This window comes from Lycorma delicatula, chromosome 10, assembly GCF_047948215.1.
Source record: "Lycorma delicatula isolate Av1 chromosome 10, ASM4794821v1, whole genome shotgun sequence".
NCBI classification, from domain to species: domain Eukaryota; kingdom Metazoa; phylum Arthropoda; class Insecta; order Hemiptera; family Fulgoridae; genus Lycorma; species Lycorma delicatula.
The window spans coordinates 25,810,424-25,837,072 of NC_134464.1; the positions used below are offsets into that span (position 1 = coordinate 25,810,424).

At 29.4% G+C, this 26,649-nt stretch overlaps 1 protein-coding gene across 2 annotated transcripts in view; it reads left to right on the forward strand.

The window, feature by feature from the left end:
• Positions 1-45: 45 nt before the first annotated feature.
• LOC142331132 (V-type proton ATPase catalytic subunit A) overlaps positions 46-26,649 on the forward strand; it is a 49,319-nt gene continuing 22,715 nt past the window's right edge. Inside the window, exons 1-7 of one of the 2 annotated variants that reach the window (XM_075376821.1) lie at positions 46-104; positions 1,941-2,174; positions 2,414-2,519; positions 18,326-18,447; positions 19,953-20,090; positions 22,203-22,354; positions 26,465-26,606. In XM_075376821.1, coding sequence (XP_075232936.1) covers positions 1,989-2,174; positions 2,414-2,519; positions 18,326-18,447; positions 19,953-20,090; positions 22,203-22,354; positions 26,465-26,606 — 846 coding nt within the window. In that variant the 5' untranslated portion in view covers positions 46-104; positions 1,941-1,988. Of the gene's footprint in view, positions 105-133; positions 551-1,940; positions 2,175-2,413; positions 2,520-18,325; positions 18,448-19,952; positions 20,091-22,202; positions 22,355-26,464; positions 26,607-26,649 lie in introns of those variants that run through there. The other variant, XM_075376823.1, reaches the window with a different exon arrangement.

Genomic DNA, 26,649 nt, shown 5'->3' on the forward strand with positions numbered 1-26,649 from the left:
TGTGCTAAGTAATTCTGTTGACTCTAGTATTTAGACATCTTGTGTCAGCTGACAAGTCTTGTGATATCAGCTGGTATCTGGGTGAGGTAGCTTCGTTGTGAGGCGTAAGTATTTACCGTCGTTGAAAGATATTTGCGGTAAAATTTTTATTATTTTTTTGTATTTTATCAGCTTAGGACCTGCTAAATACTGTGTAATGTAATTTTATTTAAATTGATTGTTCTACTTTGAGGTTTTTGTTATTTATGATTAAGTTTGATTAGGTGTCTTAAAACTCGTGAGTTAGCTAATAGGCTGCTGCAAATATATTTCAGCATATTTAAATCTGTCATTTCTTTATATGTTTCATTATTCTGCCTGTGTAATATTGTTTATCGTCTTTCTGGAGAACTATAGTGATTTATAATGTGCGTGTTTTAAAAAAATATTAAAAAGACCATAGTCGTGCGTTGTCCTCAATAAGACACCGCCTACTTTTAAAATTATTAGAAGTTGGAAAGTTTAATAATTTTTTTAAATTAAAAAGCTGTAAGCTGGTTTTTGGATGAAGGTAAAATAAAATTCATACCATCACACTAGACTATAGTAATTGTTAATGAAATTGAGAAAAAAACTTATATTGTATCGCAATAGTGTAATAATTTACAAACTATTTTATTTGATTTTGAGTTATTTACCCAATATAAAGCTGTACAATAATGTGCAAAATAATTCACAGAAATTACTCTAGTTTGTATTCACATTAATTATCTAGGCATTACATTATTTTATTTGTATATAAGTATTTTTTTGTACTTTTCTGAAGTAATTATAAATAATACCACTGGTTTTATAGTCAGAAAGTTGTACACTGATGATTAGAATGAAAAATTCTGTTCTGTTTTTAACTAACAAAAATTTAGAAAAAAACTTATGCGGTAACATTTTCTAATGTCTCATTTTCTTATGAAAGAATTTTCTAATTATATCTCCTAACATCAAATGATTGTTTAATATTACCTTATTCAACTATAGATCATTGATATTATATAATCAGTTTTATCCTATTTTTTCTTAATCCCTAAGCAAGTGTTGGTACTTCAAATTCTCACTTCTATGCCTTCTTTTTTGTTTGAAATAACCACATTTTTGTTTTTTTGAAGCGTTACTTTCATTCTTACTTATAGTTTACAGTACCATAAAACAAAATTCCCCATTTGCATTAATATAAGGCAGGACTAAGTCTCAATAAATGGATTTGATTAGGTTCGTTTTTATGTTGAGTGGGCGTGTCTCTTGTCTATTGCAGTATAGTTGTATATGTTCCTGAGTAATGTTGATAGAATTTTTTTTCTTGAGAATAATCAGTTAGTTTTTATTAAAATTGTTAGTTGGCTTTTTCCTCTAATATATATTTTTTCTCCTTATCTAGATATAAATTGTAGTTACAGATAATATGTAATTTGTTATTTCCAAATTTGTGATAACTGTTCTTGTTCTTTATCATTTTTATAAAAAATAAAATTTCTTATGTTTTGCAATTATTGAATCTGAGAAGAAAATTTAATTAAAATAGTTGAAAGTTAGTTAAAACAGTATTAATATTTTTTTCTTCATTTTACTAATCGTTGCTTTTAATTCTATCATGGTTTGTTGATGTCTGTCTTTTAATTTCTCTTATAAAATTTGAAAGCATTACTGCTTAGCCAAGTTGGCAAAAATCTCATAATGGTAATATCCTTTTAGTATTATGGAACTGATTATTGAAGAATATGTTTAAATAGACAAACCGTGTTTTCTTAAAAGGAAAGTAAGAAACTATTTCAGTAGTAATAATGAGTAATAGGTGATTGGTGGTGTTTTAATTATAATTGTAATTGTGCTTATATGATTGTAAAGTGGGCAAGTGTGGATTTACTCTAAATATATTTTTTAACTATTGTCTTTTTCTTTTGTTACAGATATTTCTGTATTTGTTCTTTCTTAATAGTTTTGGGTAATTTAACAATATGGATCTGCCAGAAATAAAGAATGTTGAAAAAGAGTCGAAGTTTGGGTTTGTGTTTGCTGTTTCTGGACCTGTGGTCACAGCTGAAAAAATGTCAGGTTCTGCTATGTACGAACTTGTACGTGTAGGACATAGTGAGCTGGTCGGTGAAATCATTAGATTGGAAGGCGATATGGCCACTATTCAGGTATAAATGTGTATAAAACATGATTATCATTAATAGTTTATTTAAGTCAGTTCTTAACATTTTAATTTTTTTTTAATCAGAAGATTTATTTAGTTTGATATTTTATGGGATAGTAGGTAGAAGGTTTAAAATATTTGGTAGTGAAGCCTTTGTGTGAAGAAAATGTGTTCTTTGATGCATCTATATCATTTAGATTTAGTAAATTTAGAACAATTATTGTTAATTTTTTTTTTAAATAGGTCTATGAAGAAACATCAGGGGTCACTGTTGGTGATCCTGTATTGAGAACTGGTAAACCTTTGTCTGTTGAACTTGGGCCTGGTATATTAGGAAGCATTTTTGATGGTAATTATCTTTTCTATATCATTATAAATTTGCTGTAAGTTATAGTTTACTCTCAAATTTAATAAGTACATTTTTATTTTGAAGAATCATTTCTTTGAAAATATCTTTAAGATTGAATATTTTTATATACTGATTTAAGTATAGCTCTAAGTGAAATTTTTTTTTCAAAAATAAAGTTTATAAACTAGTTGATTAGAGCACTACTGAAAAATGGAAGGTCCCTTCAATCCAAATATAAAAGAAATTTGTAAAATATTAAAAGAAAAAAAATTTAATAATAAAGATAAAAAAATATCGAATATTTTAATTTCAGAGAAATTCATCCTCTGGGAAATCCCTTCTACTCTAAAAACGTAAAGTTTCATTCTATTAAAAAGTACAAATCCATTTGTGAATTTTATGTAAAAAAAAAAAAAAATTAACTTCCCTTTTTTTAATTTTATTTATTAATTTTCAGTTATGTTCCATTTAATTTTGAATTTTAAATAAAACAATAACATAATAGCAAAAGACTCATAATTTTGGGTCAATCTTTTGTACAAGAGTGAAACAACACCAAAATTTTTAGCCGTTATGGATGGTTGTCCATAACAGATTTATCTAATGGATGAGCAGCTATTTTACATTGTTTTACTTGTCATTCCTAGTCAATTAATTGATTTCTGGAGATGACTGGTTATTCCCTACTACCTGCTTCATTGCCCATTGATTAATGCAGAAAGTTGTGTGAAATTGGGGAATTTTTGAAAATTTTAGAATGAATCATATTTGTAATAAAAATTACTTTTTTAAATGTAGATAAATAAATTTACTGAAAATATACAAATATTTCCTTTTTGGATGATATTTTGAAAATATCTGTCTCTGCTGGACAAAGATAAAGTATAATTATGGTAATAGTAAAGTAAAAATGTGGTATCTGTCACTGACTGAGAACTATAGACTAGTTTAGTAAATGGCTGCGTGTAAAGATAATCAACTAAGAAGTTTATGAGAATAAAAATGTACTTCAATGACCTTTTTATATGATCAAACTGTTTTTTAATCATATTAAAAATGAAATTATTTTAATTTTTAAAAAAACGAAAAAGTCAAATTAATGTACATTATATCTTAAATAATAGAATCGGCATTAATTAAAATAAATTGCATCTTAATAGGGATAAGGCCTAAAACTCATGATCCATAATTGTACTTTTTTCATGGGAAAATATCAGTATAAATATAAATTAATTGTGAATTCTTTATTCAGTATATAAAGTTAAAAATCTTTAATAAATTTCCAAATGTTTTAAAATTAACCACATTGCAGGAAAGCAGATCTCCATACGAAAAGGAAAAATTGGTTCATCAGTTCAAAGATAAGCAAATCAAATTTTAATATGCAAAAGAATTATTTGACTTAATTTTATTGAAGATCTTTATGTAGTTTGGTTGAAAGTTGAAATATAAATAGAAAGTAAAACAAAAATAGAAATATAATAATAAAGAACAAAGACCAGTAAAAACAGAAAGTGCAGAACTTGAAAACTCATTAAAACCTCATTATTAAACTTTGTACTAGGTGACCTTAAGAGTAGAGCAGAATCCTTCTAAATTTAAGAGAGCATTAAGAGCACTTAGAGAGCATGTTATTTATTTCAGATATGACATACATATCTACAAAAGGTAAACCTTCATGCTGGATTCTAGTAAGATAGAATATCAATTTATTTTGATAGAGGTCTAGTTAGGAGCAGTTTTCCTGCCACTTATATCATTACTGATTCCTGGGCTCATTTTTATTTATATGGATTAAAGGCCTACAAATTTCTCTCTTGGTTACATTGTAAAATTGCATTGTCCATATCTATTTTATTGATAAAACATTTAAAACAATTATTATGCTTTACAATATAATTATGGCTGCTACTGAGATTAGTCAAGTTTGTATACAGCCTAGATAAGAAGCTGTTCTTATTTACTAGACTTTAGTAAATAACAAAGATTTGTATCTATTACAAATTAATTTCAATCAAGTTTGTTAGTTGTATGTAGAAAGTTACACAAGAAAATTCAACTTTCTGTAAATAAATTTCTTACATTATATTTTAATATGTTTTTGAGATTATTTTCAAATGTTATACGTTCATTTGATATTTGATAAAAATAATACACTGCAATAAACAGATGATTCATTTTGCCTTTCTTCAGTGCGATTTTAGCTATTATGTTATTATTTCCAGTAAAAGATTACTTATCTTAGATTCATTCAAAATAATTTTGCAATGGAGAGCAAGTGCTTGTAATGCATACTTTTCCTGTACATTTAAGGTTAGCATTTTAGTATCATCTATGTTTAACATTTGTATTACTTTACTGTGAACATTATTCAGTAGAACATTCATTATACTTTTATCACAAAACTTCCATGCTACAGTACCATATGTTAATATTCCATATTACATACCATAAATTATTAAATACAAGTTTTCTGGTGATAATACTTTGCTTACTTTATGTAATTTATATGATACATGCATTTAATGCACGTATTTAGATCTGTTTAACAGACTATTTATGTGAATATCCCGCTGCGTTGATTATCTATTATTATACCTAAATATTTAACTTCATTTATGTTTGAAATCTCTTAATTTCTAATAAAAATATTGAGCTCATTCAATAAGCAATGAATGTGATTTGTAAATGCAATATTAAATGGCTTGTCTACAGTCAAAGATAATATATTTAAAATCTAACTAGACTTTGACTTTATATACTACTCATTTAATGTGTACTCTTTAACAGAGACAAGGGATCATCACAGCATTGTAGTATAGTATAGTACTGTAAGTATTGTTTTCATCTTGATTTAAACTGAATGTCATATATATAAATAATCAATAATGGGCCAAGGACAATCCCTGCAGTACTCGTGTAAAGTTCAGTACATGTAGTTTTATTGTTGATTGTATTTTACAATTTTCTTTCTGTTTTGTAGGTCACTTTCAATTAAGTATAGGCCCTCTTATACCACAGTTTTTCAATTCTTCTTTTAACAATCCATGATTTGCAGTATTGAAAGCCACGACAAGGTCAAGGAAAATTACAGCTACTGGTTTACTGTGGTACAATTTTATCATACAGAGATTCTACAACATTTTTAATCGTATCATTAGTTCTTTTACCTTTTTGGAACCCTTACTGAGAATCTGATTACATTATATTTTTCTAAAAATCCTGATATTCTGGAGTGCAATCATTTTTCATATATTTTTTTGCAGTATTAGAAATAAATGATATTGTTCTGTAATTGTTTGCAAAATATTTTTCTCCAGCTTTAAAAATGGGGTACCTTAGCAATTTCATTGTTTTGTGCATGTCAATTTCAAAACATGAGTTATATATATATATATATGTATATATACACATACACCAACGGTTCTGTAACTTGACCAGACACAAATCTAAGAATTGTAGTGTGTGTGTGTCATCTATCCCATCCATTTTATTGCTTAATTGTTTTATTTCATTATTAATAGTAGGTCTTAGTAACATAGTATTGAAAAGTTTGTTTTTGTTTTAGTCATATTACAAGCATTCCAGTTTTTGCTTATTTTTTTAGCCAGTCTTTCACCTTTATTAAATAAGTATTTGTGAGATCATTTGCTATTTATTTGTTTATTGTTTTTTTATCCTTTATATATGCAATTAAATTTTTATTAACTATTTGTTTTTATCTAATTTATCCTTGGCACAGGTCCATATTTTTTGATATTATTGTAACTCATATTTTATATGTTTCATAATTGTTTTGCATTTTTTATTACCTTTTTAAGTAATCAATTCTAATTTTAATCTGAAGTAATCATTATATATTTTTTTATTCTTTATTGCTTGAATTTTTTTTCTACTGTTTATAAAATTGTTCTTTTTTATTTATTGATTGAATTAGTCTCTAAATAATCCAATTTTTACATTTTATTATTTTTTAACTTTATAACTAGATTGTTTTATTGCTTTTGAATATCATTTGTCAATAAGTTTGTTGCTTCATTAACACCCACTATGCAGTATATTGCATTCCAGGTAATATATTTAAAAATGCTAATTTATTATAATAATATAATAACTTTTGAACTTATTTTTCTGTGTTTTACAATCCAGGTTTCTTAACAGTATGAATAAAAAGTGGGAAATGAGTTTGTCTAGTCTAATCGAATGTACATTTAACGTAGACTTAACAAATTCATTATTGATACATGACTCATGATCCTTTGTTCCTTTTCTAGTTATTTGATTAAAATACAGAATATAATGGAATATACAGAATATAAAAATATGCTTATTAAGTAACGAGACTAATGCTATAAAATATTTTATTTTAAATTTATACATATTTAGTTATACACCCCTCCTTTATCCCTGCAACGCTCCATGTGAATTTTCCATTGTTGGGAACAGTGCTGAAAGTCTTCCTCCGTGAGCCCTTTTATGATGCTTATTGCTTTTTCTTTCACAGCTTCATCAATCCAAAATCTTGTTCCTTTTAATTCAGATTGACCTTGGGGAACAGATAAAAGACTTATGGTGCTAGGTCAGGCGAATAAGGCAGATGGTCTAACACTGGGATGTTATGCTTGGCTAGAAACGTCTTGACAGACAATGCAGTGTGAGCCAGTGCGTTGTCCTGATGAAGAACCCATGACTTGTTCTTCCACAGTTTGGGTTGTTTTTTCTTATTTTTTCACAGAGTTGAGCAAGGACCATTCTTGTCTTTTGAAATTGGTACTTAAATAAAATGAAAATGTGTTTTTTTACCAGACGGTTAACAGTTTTAATCACCTTAAAATTAAATTTAAAATCGGACATCATTACTTTCAGGGAAATGCGGGCTGTTTTCTTCAATAATCGATTTAATAAACTGACCTGCGTAACTTATTTAAATATATTAAAGAAGATTGAGCCAGTATTTGAGTAAATTATTCAATATAAAGACAAGAATAGTTAATGATCAGATTACCAATTCTTTCAATATTTTTATCCGTTTTTGACATTGAAGGGCAACCCGGGCGATCATCTTCTTCAACGTCTTCTCAGTCATCTTGGAAACCCTTAAACCACAAAAGCCCGCGTATATGAAAAACATTCATTACCATATACTTTTTTAATAACAGATAAGTTTTTAGTAGCAGTTTTTCCAAGTTTCATATGAAATTTCATGACAATTCTTTGCTCTAATAAAACACTTACCTTTTCGGCAAAACAAAAAAACTGATGTTATCCAAACAAAGGCCACGCCAGACTAATACATCTACAGAAACTGGTGTGGCAATAATCAAAAGAGAAGGCTTAAGGCTACACAGCTGTCAGTTGTATGAATTTGGCACATGCGCAGTTCTTCTGTAGCAGCATTAGTCTTGTTATTTAATAGCCACACCTCATATTCCAACTGAAAAAAGTTATTACAAAATCGATACTGTCATTTTCATTTTTTCTAATATCAATATTGACGTATCCAATAATTACATGGTCTTCTTTTTTATACTTGTTAAGGTAAGAATAATTTTTTAATTTATGTGATCTATATACACTATTGTTATAAATATCAGTTTCCCTTTTAACATTCTCTGTTAGAAGTTTGATAGTAATAATAGTTGTGATTCCTATTTTTTCAATGATCTTTTCATGAATGACATTTCATACAACAAAAACTACTTACTACTCATCTGCCATGTTTATATTACTATTATTTTGTGTAAGTTATGTATCCAACTATTTAAAAAAAATGTAGTTCCTGTTCATTGTGTAACCATGATTCATTATAAACAATAATTGTTGGTTTATAATTTATAGAATTAAATAAGTGTATATTATCTTCAACGATTATTTCAAGGTTTTCAAAGTTTTGCCTAATATTTCTAATTTAAACATAAAGTATTCTAATGTTAAAAATCATATTTAAAATTATTTAATTTCTTTACATCTTCAGCTAAAATCTCTTGCATGTTAAACTCTTATTCTTCTCATATTCAATGTGATCATTATGTACAGCACACGAGTATTTATTAACATCATTGACTTAAGCTGCAATTTTTCAATCAAAGGATAATATGTACATTCAGTTTTTTTTAATGTTTCTTTGTAGAAGATACTTGTAAGTCTTGCACATATAATTTTTTGTAGCTTCATGATCAGTTTGTCTGTTAGCATTGTATTTTAGATTGGAATTGATGCAGTTAATACTTTTCAGATTTCTTTTGTTCTTACATTCTTTTGCTGGATGTTTTCCTGTGCAAATAGAGCAATTGATATCTGTTGTACATTTTTTATTAGAACTGTTAAATACATGTAGCATTTAAAATGCATATTCACTTTGAAATTGTCAAATATTCTACATTGACTATATCCATAGCAAATTTACATCAGTTTCAGTGATTATATTCCATGTTGACATTTGTTTTTTATTTTAGTATGTATGTGTACATTTATTTTGTAATTTTCCAATATCTTGTTTTTATCATAAATTTCTTGTTCAATGTTCAATGTTTTCAAATGTTTCTTCTTTTAGACTTACTAATGTCTATTATTTAATTCTTGGTCTTAATTTTTCTACTTCAATATTAATTTTAACTTTTATAGTACCACATATTCCTCAATATTTTTTTTTCATTCTGTTAAAACTTTTTTTTTTTAATTAATAGTTTATTGATTTGCATTTTCATTTGACTATAAAATATTTTTGATTTCCTCTATTTTCCATCATATCCATTTTCTTCTATTTTTATTATGATATTTGTATGTTTAGCTTATGAGAATTCTTATTTTGAATTACATTAGCAAAAGTTAGTTTTGAAGCTACAGGAATTTTATTACTGCTTACCTTTTTCTTTGATGCATTTAAGACTTTCTAATATGTAATCTCAGTTGATAATTCTAGTACCTCTTGGTTTGTATTGGTAGCTTTCACTTGCTAATTGTTTTTGGTGCGAACGCTAGTTGACAGATTGTACATCTTCATATTTTTTTAATTCAGTGTATTATATGATTTAATTTATTATTTAATTTTTTCTTCAAGTTTCTTGTATGCTGAAGTTTTTGCTAAATTTTTTTTTTTTTAGTTTAGCTATTAATATTTTATTGTTTGTGTCATGCTTATAGACTGAAAGTGAGGTTAAGTCAACATCGGAAAGTTCATCACTAATTATCCCAGTTATTTATATATTTATAAGTTATTTATATTTTCTTTCCTTCTATTAAAGTCATTTTTGAGAAATGCACTATCGCACAGGCAAATTACATTTTAGTTTTTGTTCTTCATGACATGTTAGATTTACATCAGGAGGTGTCTGATTGGGGGTCTATACTTGCCATCACAGGAGACAACCTCAATTTATTAATTTCGTATTAACCTGTTTTTTTTTAATTGAGGTTAATTTTGAGGTTAACCTCCATTAATCTTGAGGTTAATATTTTATTAACCTCAAGTTATTAATTTTGTAATTTAAGATAAAATCTGAACAGCGTTTTTCACAGTTTTTGTATTTCCTTTCTTGCATATGTGGGAAAAATCCATTTTTTGTAATTGAATTAGCAGATATATTTATTCCTGATGTTATCAGTAATTTTTAACCTTTTGATTAAAATATTTATTTATTTATTATCCTTGAAAGGGAAATATTCAAGGGATTCGATTTGTGAAAAAATGTCACAAGTTTGCAAAATTAAGTCGTTATTGAAAATACAGCAGTTGATATTTACACAAACATCTACTTCCAGGTGAATTTTTTTTTTTTTTTTTTTTGAAAAAAAATTCAAAGCCATACCCGCTCAATGAGAAAGAATCCATTCTTGTCAAGTCAGTTGAGATTTCTTATGGCTATGGTGCATAACCTATTGTGTGAAATTATCATAAATAAGTTGTGTGTAATTTTAATGGTTTTTTAAATCATCCAATGAAGAATTAAAATAATAACTTTTATACGTCATGTTTTCCAAAAAAAAAAAATGATTTTACAATATTATATATGCTTTCTCATCACTATAACTTGTAGTGATAAAGGAAAAACTATGTTGGCATCATTATGAATCCAGTCTTATAAATTAAAAACTTTATAATTGAGATTATAATGCAGACTTTTATTAAAATCTTCTATATATCATTACATGACTGATGTAGTAGTACGAGCTGCATTATTGTTAGATTCCTTGTAGTTATAAAATTTGATAACCCAAAATGAATCTCGCTGTATTGTAGTACTTTGGATATGGTGGTCTTATTAAATAAGGTCAACACTTTAGTCGAACTCTGTAAGGCTCTTCCTGCTGCCAGGAAGAACTTAAAGATGCAGCCCAGAAGGTTTTTCTGCTAAGGATGTGGTAGCAAAAATGAAGGAATTCCATCAGAAGGTGCTTACAGAGGAAAAATATACACAAACAGTTAAGGTGGATCTGGAACTGTTTCAGCAGACGCTTACCACTGGTACTATGGAGGACTTTCTTGTAGCAGCAAACAAATGACGGCCTAGTGAGGTATTTACTAAAATAAAGGAGGAGGCTAGTCTCCCTGAAGATAGAGATGAGAGGGCAGAAGTGTTTTTTTGAACACCTCATACGATAGGAAAAGCCCATTCATTGACCACATTTGCACTCTGTCACCTGGTATAAAGAGGACACTGAATGAGGATAAGTTCCAAGCAGGGGATGTGATTAGAGAGGTCTCACTAATGTCCATCCTATGTGAGGAGGAAGAAATGGAATCAAGAGGCAGTAGGTATGTCATTCTCATAAAGGGCAAAGCCTGAGCGATGATAGAGGCAGTTGTGAAAGGCCTGAACCAGATTGTAAACGTAGAGATGGATAGAATTCAGATAGCCACTACCAAGGAGCAGTTGGGCCTCTCTGTAAAAGAGGGACTTGAATTCTGGGCCAGGCAGTGCTAAACGGACATCTCACTACTTTTCTCTGAAGAAGGAGGTGGGTGATTACGGAGAGACACAACAAAATTTTCTAGTACCTTGCTTCTCCTGCAGGTTAGGAGAACTGCAAGGACAGAGGGGACGATTTGGAGGTCCGCCTCATGGAAGAACATAGCCTCCCAGGCACCAAGACAGAAGATGTTGGCAGTGGCTCCTGAGGCTATGGTAGTTGGTTGAGATGAGTACATTAAGAACAGGGGAGGAAGTACTCGCTGCAGTTAAGAGGACCCTTGGAGATGCTGCATCTGCTAGGCTAGTTGCTGTGACCTGCTTCATGGTCAAACGCATAATGCAACTGTGATGATATCGACAGGGGATGCCAATCGTCTGTCATTGAACAAAAGAACTTTGTTAGGCTGGCAATCATGCCTGTTAGAGCTGAGGAAGCCAGACATTGCTTCCGATGTTTGGAGGCAGGTCACACGGCTGCACATTGTAAAGGTACAGATAGGTCTAACAATTGTTGTAACAATGGAAAGCAACTGGAGTACACTGAAGAATGAATTTATCTTGGATCATAAGATCCACTGGAATTCACTTTCCAAGCAGTTAAATCAAGTTGGACCCCCCAGGGTAGGAAAGTCATCGTTTGAATGACCCCATGGTCACTCAAACGATGAGAGTCATGGATGCATCATTCACTGCATCAGCTTCACTCCAGATAATCTGTTCTGACTCTCTGATGAGATCACTTCAAGAAGCATGTACAGCAGGGTGACCACAGGGGAGACGTTTGCACAAAAGGGGTCTATTGGTGGACTGCTTCCATCGTTAGCTTAAGAGCCAAAGTCAGTTCTGCGAGAAGATGCCTCCTAAGAGCTAGGCGTGACAAGATGGACAGATTGGAATGTTCGGTGCTTGCTACCAATCCGCAAAGAAAGAGTTGAATCCAGCAATAAAGAAGGCAAAAAGGATGCCTGGGTCAAGATCCTGGATGAACTTGAAAACGATCTGTGGAAGAGGATCTGTCAGGTCGTGAGGAAGTGTGTTGGTAGGTCTCTCTCCTGTCTGTCCGGGGACAGGCCATCCAGGCTATTCAGCAACTATTCTCATGCCAGAAGGGGGCTTGTGATCGAAAAACATGCATCCACCAAATAGATTTGCTGTTAGGGAGCTGATTTGGTTGCCAAGGCGAATTAACAGTAAGAAAAGTCTAGGACCTGACCCACCTGCAATTATGAAGAGCTTTTTTGAGGCGCACCCATGGATGGTGCTAGATGTGATGAATGGCGTACTTCATGGGTGTGACTTTCCAGAATGTTGGAAACTGGCAAGGACTGTGCTCATTCCCAAGCCAGGTGCGGAAGATACAGAGAGTAACAAGTTTAGGCCAGTCTGCCTTTTAAACGTATTTGGCAAACTTTATGAGAGTTTACTGGCAGAGTGTACACTTGCTGAAGTTGAGACTCTGGAACCTTTCTCCCCCCCCAATCTATTTGGCTTTGTGCGAGGGAGATCAACTATAGATGCCGTTAGAAGTGATCTAGACTGGGCACGAGCATGTCAGGGGTGCTTTTATTAAAAGCACCCCTGACATTCACACACAAGGAAGGCCTTCCTTGGTCAATGGGGGTTGAGGCACTAAGTGCATGTGGAATTAGTGAGTATCTTGTAGCTTCCATTAACATTATTTGCACGACAGACTACTGGAACTGGACACTGAAGAGAGGACTATGCAGTTTGAGACATATGGAGAGGTTCCACAGGGCCTGTTCTGAGGCCACTGTTGTAGAACCTCTCATTTGAGGGTCCTCTATGCAATTATCACGGTGATGTCCAGTTAACAGCCTACACGGACGATCTATCCATGCTGATAACACAGAAAACAGAAGAGGAGGTGGAAGTACTGATGAACTGAGCTGTTGACCAAATCAATGACTGGCTCCTTACAAAAAAAAGTTGCTTGCCTCTGAAAAACAGCCACGTTGGCAATAACTGGAAGACAGAGATTGCGTGATATTGTTATCTTGGTAGATGAAATCAGGGTAGCCACATCAAGGTATGTTAAGAACCTTGGCGTATGGCTGGAAAATAACTGTACCATTAATGCCCACATGTAGGAGGTAACACTGAATGCAAAGTCCATGATGCTTTGCTTGGGCAGACTTCTAAGGAGCAGGACCGACCCCAAGCAAAACAAAAGGAGGTTAATATTGTCAATGATTATGTCCATACTCCTGTATGCAGTGCCAACCTGGAGGGAGGCCTCCACTAAAAAGAAAATAGTGAAGAGGCTCACTGCCTTCTAACGAAGGCCAGCTGTCAAGATAGTCTCTGCATACTGCATGGTATTCAACACGGCCGTTGAGGTTATTGCAGGTGTCCACATTCACCTCTGGGTTGCTCAGCTGATAAGAAGACACAAGGGTAAGGCAGCATCAGAAGCCAAAAGACTCGCCATTCAGGAATGGCAACTAGAGTGGAAGGGAGTGCCCCCACCAAGAGCGGCGTGGACTAGGCGCCTAATACAGAGGGTGGAGCTGGTGGATCCAGAGAGGCATGGCGAGGTAGATTTCTACCTGGCTCAGTTCCTCTCCAGACATGGACCATTTGTAGCATATCTACATTGGTTTTTCAGGAGGGGATCTCTGCAATGTATCTACTGTCGTGACATTGATACCATGGAGCACACATTTTTTAGCTGTTGTAGGTGGATACATGTCAGGATGCAATTCAACCTGGAGGGGTTGACTCCAGATAACAGCATTGATTACATGCTTAAAGGTTCTATGGAGTGGAATACCTTGGCAAAGTTTGTAGCAGAGGAGTTAAGAAGAAAGGAATCTGACGTTAGACAATGGGGCAATGTCTAACACCATTTCAAGTCAGCTACAGGGTATGAACTTCCATGTAAAGTCTAGAGTCCCTTGTTCATCCGTGTTTGCGGGGATGGAAGATGGTGATGATGTATGGGGACTTTGGATCCCATGAGCCTGCTGGTACCCCCCAGGGCTGAGCTGCATAATGCTTCACTGCGGTACTGGCCCCAGCAGGGGGAGTACAAATACATGCGTGCATTTGTACCCCAGGCATTAATGTGTAAATGGCATTTTTTTATCTGTTTACTCACAAAAAAAAAAAAGGTTACATAGTTGTAAAACTGGTTATTCTTTTTAAATTTACATTAAAAGACCTCTCAAATAAATTACTAGGAAATTTTTGAAGATAATAAAGAAATATAAAACTGAGTAGACCTAAATTTTTTCTAAACCCTTCATGGATCTGATTTTTAGTTTCTGTTAATGTTCATCCACAAAATTAACAACATTAATTTTTCTAAAACTAAAACTTTTCATAACATCTAAATTTTTACCCAGTATTATCATTAAGAAAAGATTATGAAACCACCAAAACATAGTACTTAGCTAACTTACCACATTAATTTCCAATAACTAGTTTTTGTGGTACCCCCGAATCTTCAGTTTGTATTAAATTCTATAACTATTACATTAAAACATATTCTTTAAATTTTTTGGCATTTTATTTGAAATTTTGAATAATGTAATGAGAGTATATGTAAATTTTTCTCTCCAGTATTGAACAGTAAATAAAATGGAAAAAAATTAAAAAATAAGTTTTAATGTAATAGATATAGAATTTAATAGCAACTGAAGATATAGAATACCACAAAAACTAGTTTGAAATTATAAAGTAAGTTTAACTTACCTAATTACTGTGTTTTTGTGGTTTATATTTCTAATAATATTAAAATTCTTTAACACAGTAGTCAATATGTTGAGTTACTTGAATAATGAAAAAATGTTTTTTTATTATGTATATAAAAAGCAATTTTAACAAAAAGTAATCTTAAAAAAAATGTCAAAAACTGCTGTCTGTGTTCATTTCTATCATTGTTTAAACATTTTGGTTTATTTAACTTGTAACTTGATGTACAGTATAATCTTATTTTATATTTAATTCAAATTTTAGCTGAAAATAAAAAATATGGTACTCAGAGGTCACACTACCTTAAGTCGAGAAAGCTTTAAGCTGAAATGACTACCAATCTATATAGTAGTTTTGTGTAATGAAGCAAGCAACACTTTCTTAAGTATAGTGGTTATCAGCATTTTGAAGATGTTCCCACTTTTAGGCAAGATCTTCATTTACAAATTTCTTAGCATCATACTTTACTCCATTCAAAAATAAAACTCCATGTAAGATTAAAATGATTATAATTTTACTCAAAAATAGTGGATATTCAAAAAAAGACCAAAGTAGAAGTATGTAGTGTAAAAGAAGTCGTGAAATTTATAAACCTAAGATATATATAAAAGAAGAAATGTAGGAGGGGAGTCAGACAAAATAACATGATGCAAATTACAATAGGAAGAACTCACAAAATGTTATCCTTGTTTAATAATTTGCTATATAAAATAACAAAGTCTGGATAGTATAAGTGTAATGCAACATTTTTAATATCTTTTTTCTAGTAATTCTGTTTAGAAATTTTAGTTATTCATCTTGTTAATGTAAAAAAAAATATTGGCTCCAAAAGACAAAAATATTAAAAGATTTATATACTTTTCATTAAGAAAAAAGATAAAGAATCCACAGATATTTCTAACATTATTCAAAATCTTTGTGTTTAATACCAAGAATGTTTTCAAAGTAGTTATTCTATTTTGTAAATCACTGGAAGCTATCAATAAAAAAGTGAAATGTATTTATTCACAAAACAAAAAGTATTACTATTCTATAAGTACTTACTTTATACGAGGTGTGTTCAAAGAGTAACCAGAATTTTGAAATTTTGCGAGTTGTATTAGTCCGATTCCCTGGATTTTTTCGTTGTATTGGTAAACATGTCTGAAAAGTATCTACATTTTTAGCCATATTGGATGTTTACTTTGTTGTGAGCTGTCAAAAGGATAACACATGTTTTGGTGCAATCGGCGATTTTTTATTTGTATAAATAATGGATCAGAGAATTTGTATTAAATTTTTCTATAAGAATGGAATAAAGTGTAGCAGTGTTTTAAAATGTTAAATATGGCTTTTGGTGAGTCAGCTATGAGTAAAAGAAGGGTTTACAAATGGTATAAGTGTTTCCAAGAAGGTCGTGAAAACGTTAAAGATGATCCAACGCTAAAGATGATCCTGGATGCTCCAACACATCAACAACCAATGAAAACATGGAAAAAGTGAAAGAAATGATTATGAATAATCGCTAAATCACAATCAGAGAAGTCGCTGATGATGTTGGGATATCATTTAAACATTTTTTTGGATGTTTTGGATATGAAATGTGTGACAGCAAAATTTGTTCCAAAATTATTGAATTTTGAACAAAAACAGCAGCGAATGGAAGTTGCTCAGGAGTCGCTAAATGAAGTCAACAATGATGCAGAACTACTGAAACATTTCATAACAGGGGATGAAAAATTGGTTTATGGATATTATGTCAAAACTAAGGCTCAATTGTCCCAGTGAAGGCATTCTGGATTACCAAGACTGAAAAAAGCTTGAAAAGTATGGCTGAATGTGTAGGTTATGCTCACTGTGTTCTTTGATTTTAATGACATAGTGCATTATGAGTTCTTGCCACAAGGTCAAACAATCAATCGCTACAAGTTCAACACCATTTGCAGTAAAGCAGTCCAAAAAAAAACACCTGAATTTATGGCAAAACAATTCATGGCTTTCGCCATAAATTGCCTGCTCACACATTAATGCGCCTGCTCACACTTCATTGCTTGTTTGTGAATTTTTAGCCAAAAACAACACTGTAATGATACCACAGCCATCATATTTGCCAGAAATGTCTCCGTGTGACTTTTTCTATTCCCAAAAATAAAGAGAACCTTAAAGGACTGTCGTTTAACAAGCATAGATGAGATTAAAGCGAATCGCTGAAAGAGCTAGGCACTATTTCAGATATCGAGTTCCAGAAGTGTTTTGGGGATTGGAAAAAGTGTATAATATCTAATGGGAACTATTTTGAAGGGGGTTAACAATAATGTAGACGAGTAAATAAAATTCTTTCCAAAAAACAAAAATTCTCTTTATTTTTTAAACACACCTCGTATATACCAGTGATGTCAGATAGAACGTTGAAGTGAGATCACTTAATTTTATTGTCAGATTGCAAGAGTTAATTCCAAATGATATACAGCTGCCTTGCTTTGTACATTGGGAAACTTATATCAAAATTGTTACTATTTAAGATTGATTTTATTTTAAAATCTCTCATTGAAGAGGGAAATTCCATCAAAGAAAGTAGTGTTGCATGTTCATCACTATTGAATGTATAATTTTGAATGATGTATTAAAAAACAGAGAATTTACCTAGATATGATGTGACATATTCTTTGTTTACAGACATGCAAACAAAGAATATGCAAAGTTTGTTTTTGCAGACATGCAAGTAAGTTTTTACAGTTTTTGGAGTATTTTTCATACTTTTCCTTAATATTCATCTTGACTATCAAACAATTATGATAGTTCAGATGAATATTGAATCTGAAAAAAAAAAAGTAAAATGTGAAAACTCATCTAAATATGTACTAATAGAGTGTTGAAAATCGATTTTTTCCCAGAATGTAGACTAGTTTTGAATTAAAAGATTGCAAGATACCATGAGGTTGTAGAAGGAGCTTGTTAATTATTAATACTATTTCTATCCTCATATTTATGAGGAAAAGGTTTCTTTCTCCTATGTCTTCCATCAAAGTGATCTAAATACAGAGCCTACATTTGAGAGACTACTTGAAAAACAAGTGCATTTAAAATACTAATGTTTGCTTAAAAATAAAGTTTATATACTGTAGATAAAATAAAGTGGGGGAAAAACTGTTTTTAAAATTAATTAATTTTATATGTAAAATATGTGTAATTACTTTACAGGTATTCAGCGTCCACTGAAGGACATCAATGAACTTTCAAATAGTATTTATATTCCAAAAGGTGTAAACGTACCTGCCTTGTCAAAGTCCTTATCCTGGGAATTTCATCCTCATTCTTTGAAGGTAAATCTCACTTGGCTATTATATCACTAGTCATTACATATAAATTGTGTAATTGCTTAGATTTTGGGATGAAATGTGCATAAAAAAATATTTGTGGTAGCATAAGAGAGAGGTAAGATATATAAAGCATATAAAGAATGTCAGACTATCAGAACAACAGGATAATTATTGTGGAGCAGTATATGTTAATGTCAGAAAGCTTTATGATAATTTTCTTTGAGTATGAAGTTGCCAATTTATGTGTTTCTCCATGCCATTCGAATGAGTCAAATTAGCTTTGTATGGCGTCATAAATCAGAGTTGAGCAATTTACTGTTTTTTAATAGTTAATTTTACTGAATATTTTCCTTTTTTGCTAATTGTTAATTTATGTAGATAGGTCAACAGAAGGTGATAAAATGCGTAATAATTTATATTGTCTGTGATAAAAGAAGGTTTCCCAGTTGTAGGGTGAATTGCTTAGATTAATAAATCTCATCTCTATAGTAAATACGATTATTAGCAATTGATTAATGGTAATGCAGATTATCATTGGTGGTAAGAAAAATGAAAATTAGGTTTGTTTTAACCGAGGATTTTGATACGTCATCATGTTGGCTTATATAATAGAAAGAATAGATGGAATTGTAGAACTCATTGTTCAAAGGGAAAAATTAAGTGCTAACGAGGAAGAGCCACTGATTTTATATACCGTTTCAGGAATTAAAGTTGTAAAACTTTAATGTAAAAATAACTTTAAACTAATGTAAAAATTAATTAACAACAGATCTACAATACATATGTATTTGTGTGCTTTGGAAGTATTTACCTTCAAAAACTCTAGTTTTCAAATCAGAAAATCAAAGAAAAGACAAGATTATTTATTGGTTCCAGTGCAATAAATTTAACATTAGATTTGTACAAAAAAAATAAGGCACTTGGGTGGACCACAAAATTTTTCAGAATGTGTTGCAGAAGCAGTTTGCCTCAAGTCAGTGATTATCTTTAATGTTGAGATTTACCTAAACATGATATTTTGTCACTAGATAATACACTGTTACACCCAGCAAGTTTCTAATAAAATTCTATAATGGAAATAGTTTTTTGCAAAATTGTTACTTAACAAACCTCTTCTAATTCATGGACCAAGCCATTATTGAACTGGATGAATGAGGTCAAAGCTCAATAAAAGATGGTCAGCATTCTTCATTGACAGAATGATAACTACTTCACAGTTGGGAGCATTATGTAGCTGTTAATGGTGACTCCATGAAAAAATAAACATAAATTTTAGTAGCAAATAAAATTGCTTTTATGCTGTGTATTTATGAGTTATGAGTGAGTGACTGTGGTGTGTTAACATTTTAGCTATTCCTAGTAGTATATTAGTATATGTATAGTTCTTATGGAAATAATTTACTTTAGCAACATTAAAGCTGTTTTTGTAATGTTAGAGCATGTTTGCTTTTGTAAAATGTATTTATTTACTCTTTTTCAATTTATTTATATTTGGATTTTTTCTATAGCCTGGATCTCACATAACTGGTGGTGATGAGTATGGTATTGTACATGAAAATACTCTAGTTAAACATAAAATGTTGTTACCACCTCGTGCCAAAGGAACTGTCACTTATATTGCTCCACCTGGAAATTATACTGTTAAAGTGAGTAATGGTTTTTTAAATTGTTTTATTTTGTTGTATTAAAAAAAATTCTAAAATTAAAGGTTATTGAATGTCTGTAAAAAATATTTTTAATCTTCAGGTTTTTAGGATTTTTTTTTGTTATTTTCTTCATATTTAATATTTTCTTTTTTCAAATTTCTTTTTCATTCCCAATTTTAATTATTTTTGTTCATAATGAATTGGGGTTTCATTCATAATTTGTAGATAAACAAAGCTTAAACACCCAGTATTTCTCTATATACCTAGAAATTTATTTATTAGGAAGGAACTCTCAGTCAAAATTCTTTGACACAAATAGTTGTTTAAAATTTTATTAGCTTTAATTCTTGCCCCCTGAATGATTTTTTAAATTTATTTAGAATGAGTTGATCACAAAACAACTGTTCCTGAAAGATGTAGGAAGGAACCTCCATGGGTCAATCTGTACCAAATCACCCAACATAAAATTAAAATATTGCTTATTTTTATATATTTTATCGCAACTTATACTGCATTTAGGGAGTTGAAAACAAAGGTTATTTTATTTTTAAAATGTTAGTATTTCTTGAGTGCTACTTTGTACTTTTTTTTAAATTTCGGAAACCATAATATTTATTTGTTTTTAAATATATAAAGTTCAAAGAAACCTCAAATTTAACTGCATAAAACATACTTTGTTTTATGGACAGAACATATTTTTATCAATAGTAAAGGAAGTAACTCAAAAAAATAATTAAAAATCTAAATTAACATTTTCAATCTTAATTTAGGAACTAAGCATTTTAGAGAAAAGTAGTGACTTCCCTTCAAGTTTTCATATACCAGGTCTCAGACTGTTTTAGTAAGTAGTCTTATACAAAGCCTGTACCCAAAAAAACTAGACGAGTCTAAATTTTTTTAATGAAACCCAAGCAAGTAAATATCAAAAACTAATTTAAATTAAGAGGAAAAGACTTGCTGATAAATATTTTAAGTGAAGATGTAGCAGATATTGTTAAGATTTCAATCTTGTAAATTACAGAATCTCATAAAATAAGTTCCTTTTTCCATGTATTATTGTATTGTTCATGCGTATTCTTGTATTGTAAAACAAAGATAAATTGAGATTATGGAAACGGATTGAAATGATCAAAATTATTGGAGCAAAATCTTTTTTTGCTTTAGCTTTATATGGAATATAAAGAACATGAGAAAATAAAATGAATATATTTTTATACTAACATAACTTTAAATATGTACAGTACAGATCGTTTTCACTATGAAATTGCATCGTTCTTATAATTATGAAGATTGCTTTCAATGAAATTTTATTTTAAATCACTGGTACTAAAAGAAAGAGTTATTCAATTCTGATTAATAAAATACAAAACAAACTTCTTTCTTATTTTTAAATTTTATTCAGGAAGAATGCTTTCTCTTTAGAATATGACTGAGTCAGCGCTTCAAAACTGTGTTAGAAATTATGCTGTAAACTACAACATACTCTGTTTAAGTCGAACTACTTATCCAAAACTAAATAAATAATTAGATAATTTTTTTCCTAAGATCATTTCCAAATTTCAATAAAAATGTAAAAGTATATATCTCTCAGATCAGCCTACCTGGTCTTGAGTTTTATGTGAAAATTGGTGTGTATCACACACATTTGGACATTCTGATCTGTGTATAATTAGATTAAGATCATTATTAAATTACCTGTAAGGTACAAAAAAAAAATATTTATAAATAATTACTGTATATAAGTGTTATATATTGTCTGGAAGTGTTGAATAGTACATATTTAAAAAAATATATGTTACTGGCATATATGTTATTGGCCTTAGTGATTGATTAGCTCTTAATAAATTTTAACATCATGACTGAACCCAGTGTTGCTTAAATTACGTGATCTACAGGAACCAAAATATTATTATGGCCCTGGCTGTTATCATTTTATCCTTACTACACTTTCTTCAATCTCCAGAATGGTACTTTAAAAGAAATTCACTGGTATTGCAAAACATCCTAAGTAAATAAAAACAGGAAACAATTTTTATATGATCTCTTCTGCATCTACTAGGTTTTTAATTAATGTTTTAATCGATTTAATATGTTGTTCTTATTTTTTTTAAGGATATTGTATTGGAAACTGAATTCGATGGTGAGAAATCAAAATATACTATGTTACAAGTATGGCCAGTCAGACAACCGAGGCCAGTTACTGAAAAGCTTCCTGCTAATTATCCTCTTTTAACCGGACAACGTGTCTTAGATTCTTTATTTCCGTAAGTTGTCTTATTTGTTTATTTTTTTTCTATGTTGTCATGTAAATAAGTTTAGACTAGTAAAAGGATTAAATATATTTATAAGTTTTAGTGAAAATAAATGTTAAATTCTCTTTCTCTTCCTTTCTGTTTTTTCCTTTCTTTCAGTTTTTGTATTATTTATTTGTATTAAATTTGTGTTATTTTTAATTTTAATTTTTACCATTTGTTTGACAATATCCATATCCATTTTCATCTATATTGTCTGAGATTTATTTACAGGAGTTTGAAGATAAAGTAGTTTACGGGATAATAGATATATATGCACATGATATTTTAATGTGGATTAGATACGTTGATATTTTTGTCGTCTGTAATCTGGTGATAAATGATGAACATTTAATAATCTTAAATAAATTGATCTCCTACTGTAGTGATTTGAAATTAATAACAATAAAAAAATAAATTATTCAGATGTTGGTATTGAGTTTAGTAAAAATAATCAATGTATAATTTCAGTACATAGGAAACCAACATCTGACAAAACCACTATACATAGAGCTTCAAATCACTCATGGTCACATAAGATTAGTACTTATACAAATATAGTAAATAGAGCAATTAATTATACAAAAAATAACGTAAATAAATATGAATTAAACAAAGAATTAAATATTATAAAACAGACTGCTATATATAATGATTATGATGGTTGATTGGTAAATAATATTTATAATCAACAAATTGTAAAAATTAAAATTAAAAATAATACAAATTTAATACCAATAAATAACACACAAAAAATTGACAATGTGTATTTAAAATATGTACTGATAAAATAGTCAAACACATTACAAAGGTTTATGATAATAATAAGTTCAAACCTGCATGCCAGACAAATAACACAATAAAACACTTAATGAGTAATACACCTAATACTTCTGATGTATACAATTTGAGTGGTATTTATAAAATTGTTTTCAACGATTGTGATCATATTTGTATTGGTAAAACCATTAGATCCTTTAAAACCAGATTCATGGAACACTTTAGAAGTTATAAAAAAGGTAAACTGGGTTTTTCAAATGTAACAGATCATTTGATTAAAAATAAACAAATAATATCAGATATTCAGACAAACTTAGAAATTAAAAAATGCGATATGGATAGGAATAATAAGGGTTTTGACATTTTAGAAAGGTGTGTGTATATATATATATATATATAAGAATAAATTTAATATGATCAACCTTCAGACAGAATACAAGGATGACGATATTATAAAGGCTGCAGTAGATAGTACCATAAATGTTTAGATGATATTAATGTTGGGTAATTGATCCTTCAATATGGTTAGTAAAGTAGAATTGGTGAAATGGTTAGCATATGATTCTGCTTTGCTTAAGTTTTTATTTTAAACGTTTTAACTTTTAATTATTCAATTTTTATCTTTGTTTTAATTACATTTTAATTTTGACTTTGTTAATGTTAATTAATTGATCTTTGTAATTTTAAACAATATTTTGCAAGTTTTGATGGTTTTGTAGTATAAGTCAATTCATATATATCTAAAGTCAATTATATATATATATATATATATATATATATATATATATATATATATAAAGCATGCAGCTGATGATGTGATTCAAATTCACGAAAGCGCTTCTATTATTTAATGAAATAAGGTAAGTCATCCTATTTCAATTATTCTGTACTTAGGGTTGATCTATTAAATATAAATTAATTTGTATTAGTACAGTGGAGTAAAAGAATTGCTTTAAAAAAAAAAAATATATATATATATATATATGTATACATGTAAACCAAATTGATCCACCCAAGTACAGAAATATATATTAAATTAGATGACACTTAACATATTTTTCACATCTTTACAAAAACATATTTGTGGAAACCCACATCTTCAGTTGTAATTTATTTTAAACTTTATATCAAATTACGTAGTATACTCATGTACATTCAAATTTATCAAGGTAAAAAACATTTTTTTAAAATTAAAAATAAATTAAAACTTTTAAAATATAAATTATAGAAATTAAAAACTACATGTATAAAATATGACATCAATTTTGTAAAAATTTAAATAAATAAATAAATAACTAGGATGAAATGCACCGTGTAACTTGGCAAGCCAATTTTACAGTACTGTATGGATTTGAATTAAATTAAATTGTATTATACGTTATTATTATTTGAAATAGTGTTGCCATCTACTGCAGCCTTTATTAGTGTGTGTCATCTTCATATTCTGTTTGTAGGTTGATCAATTTGAATTTCCTTTATATTGATATATGTAAAATTTCTCCAAAATGTCTAAAAATTTTATTATTATTATTATTATTCATATTTTATTTCCTGATTTCCAAATTGGTTTGAATATCAGAAATAGAGTGTTAATTGTTAATAAGATGTTCAGAAACGTTAGACAAATCCACTTTTCCATTTTTATAATGTCTAACATGTTCAAGAGATCTGGTTTTAAAAGATTACTAGTTTTTCCTATATAAATGTGGTCACAGTCATTGCATTTTATTTTATAAATTCCACACAAATTGTATAAATTATACAAATCAGTATATTACTGTTTTTTAAATGTTTTAGTATGGTTACTTGTTTTGTATGCAGGTTTAAATTTATTTTTATCATAAACCTTAGTTATATTTTCAACTACGTTATCAGTATATAAATATTTTAAATATACATTGTTAATTTTCAAAATTTGTTTTTTGTATTTATTATCAATTAGAGTCACTATAACCATTATTTGTAGTTATTTGTTTTATGATATCTATTTCTTTGTTTAATTTATTTTTATTATATTGTGTGTAATTAATTGCTCTATTGTTTATATATGTATTAATTTTGTGTGACTAAGGATGATTTGAATATCTATGTATTGTGGTTTTATTGGTTGTGGGTTTCTTATATACTGGAATTATAAATTGATTATTTGATTATCCTTATTAATTTTGATACTAATATTTAAGTAATTTATTATTGTATTCATATTGATTTCAAAAGTAAATTTTAAAGCATTATAATGTGAATCTAATATATTCAAAATTATTAGATGTTCATTATATATAACGGGATTATAAACAACAAAAATATCATTGACATTCTACCATAGTAGGATGTCATGAATATGAATAATGCCATAAAAAATTTAATTTTCAAAATTTTATAAATAAATCTCAGACATGATGACTGACAAAGGAAAACCCATCAGTAAGGTATTTTCCTGAGTATAATATTTGTCAGCAAATTTAAAGTAGTTTTGTTGGCATATTACCGACATAATGATAGTAATATATACATATATAAAATTAACGATCTTATATCCTGGCTTTTTTTGTTATTTTTGTTCACTGTACTGTTTGTGTGGGGAAAAGAGTAAAGGTGCCGTTTGTAGAGCTCAGTGCAAATTTTGGTGGATTTTGTATTTAAGCTGATGTAAAACAGTGTAGTTGGCTCTGTGAAAAAGGCAGCTAGAAATAAGTTAGATCCTTATTTTTCTTATTGAACATGGCATGGGATGCTTGTTTTCCTTGAAAACAGTAATTTTTTATATTGATTTATGTCATTTTACTACTATTAAGCAAACATCTTCAGTGATGATATAATCCTTGAACTGAAGTTCTGTATTACTAATTTTTACAAATCTTTTTCTTTTAGCTCTTCATTTTGACATTCAGTTATTTATATATCAGGCGTATCTGTACAAAATGATAAATGGAATAAAAAACATGACTAATAATATAGTTCTATGATTAATATATAACAATTATAATGATTCACTGTAGAAAAAATACATTGAACATAGTCTCAGTTACTTATATTTTAGTTTTGTTTAACAACAGCTAAAGAGCATAAGCATTCAAATCCATGAATAATGAGAGATTATTATAACTTGAATAGCTTTCAGTATAATTGACTAAATCTTCATGCAACACAGTAGTGGCCTTGTATTTCCTGCCATTTTTACGAAGTAACTTTACACACAAATAAGTGTTTTTATAACATTTTTACAATAACTTCATATTTACAGTTTTATATTTGCACTGGTAAATATTTTATTATAATTTGTTTCTTTATTTTTATTCAAAGTTGTGTGCAAGGAGGAACAACGGCTATACCTGGTGCTTTTGGTTGTGGCAAAACTGTAATTTCTCAGGCTTTGTCAAAATATTCAAACTCAGATGTCATCATATATGTAGGTTGTGGTGAAAGAGGAAATGAAATGTCTGAGGTAATAAAATATTTTCTTTTAACACATTTTTCTTTGCCTTAAG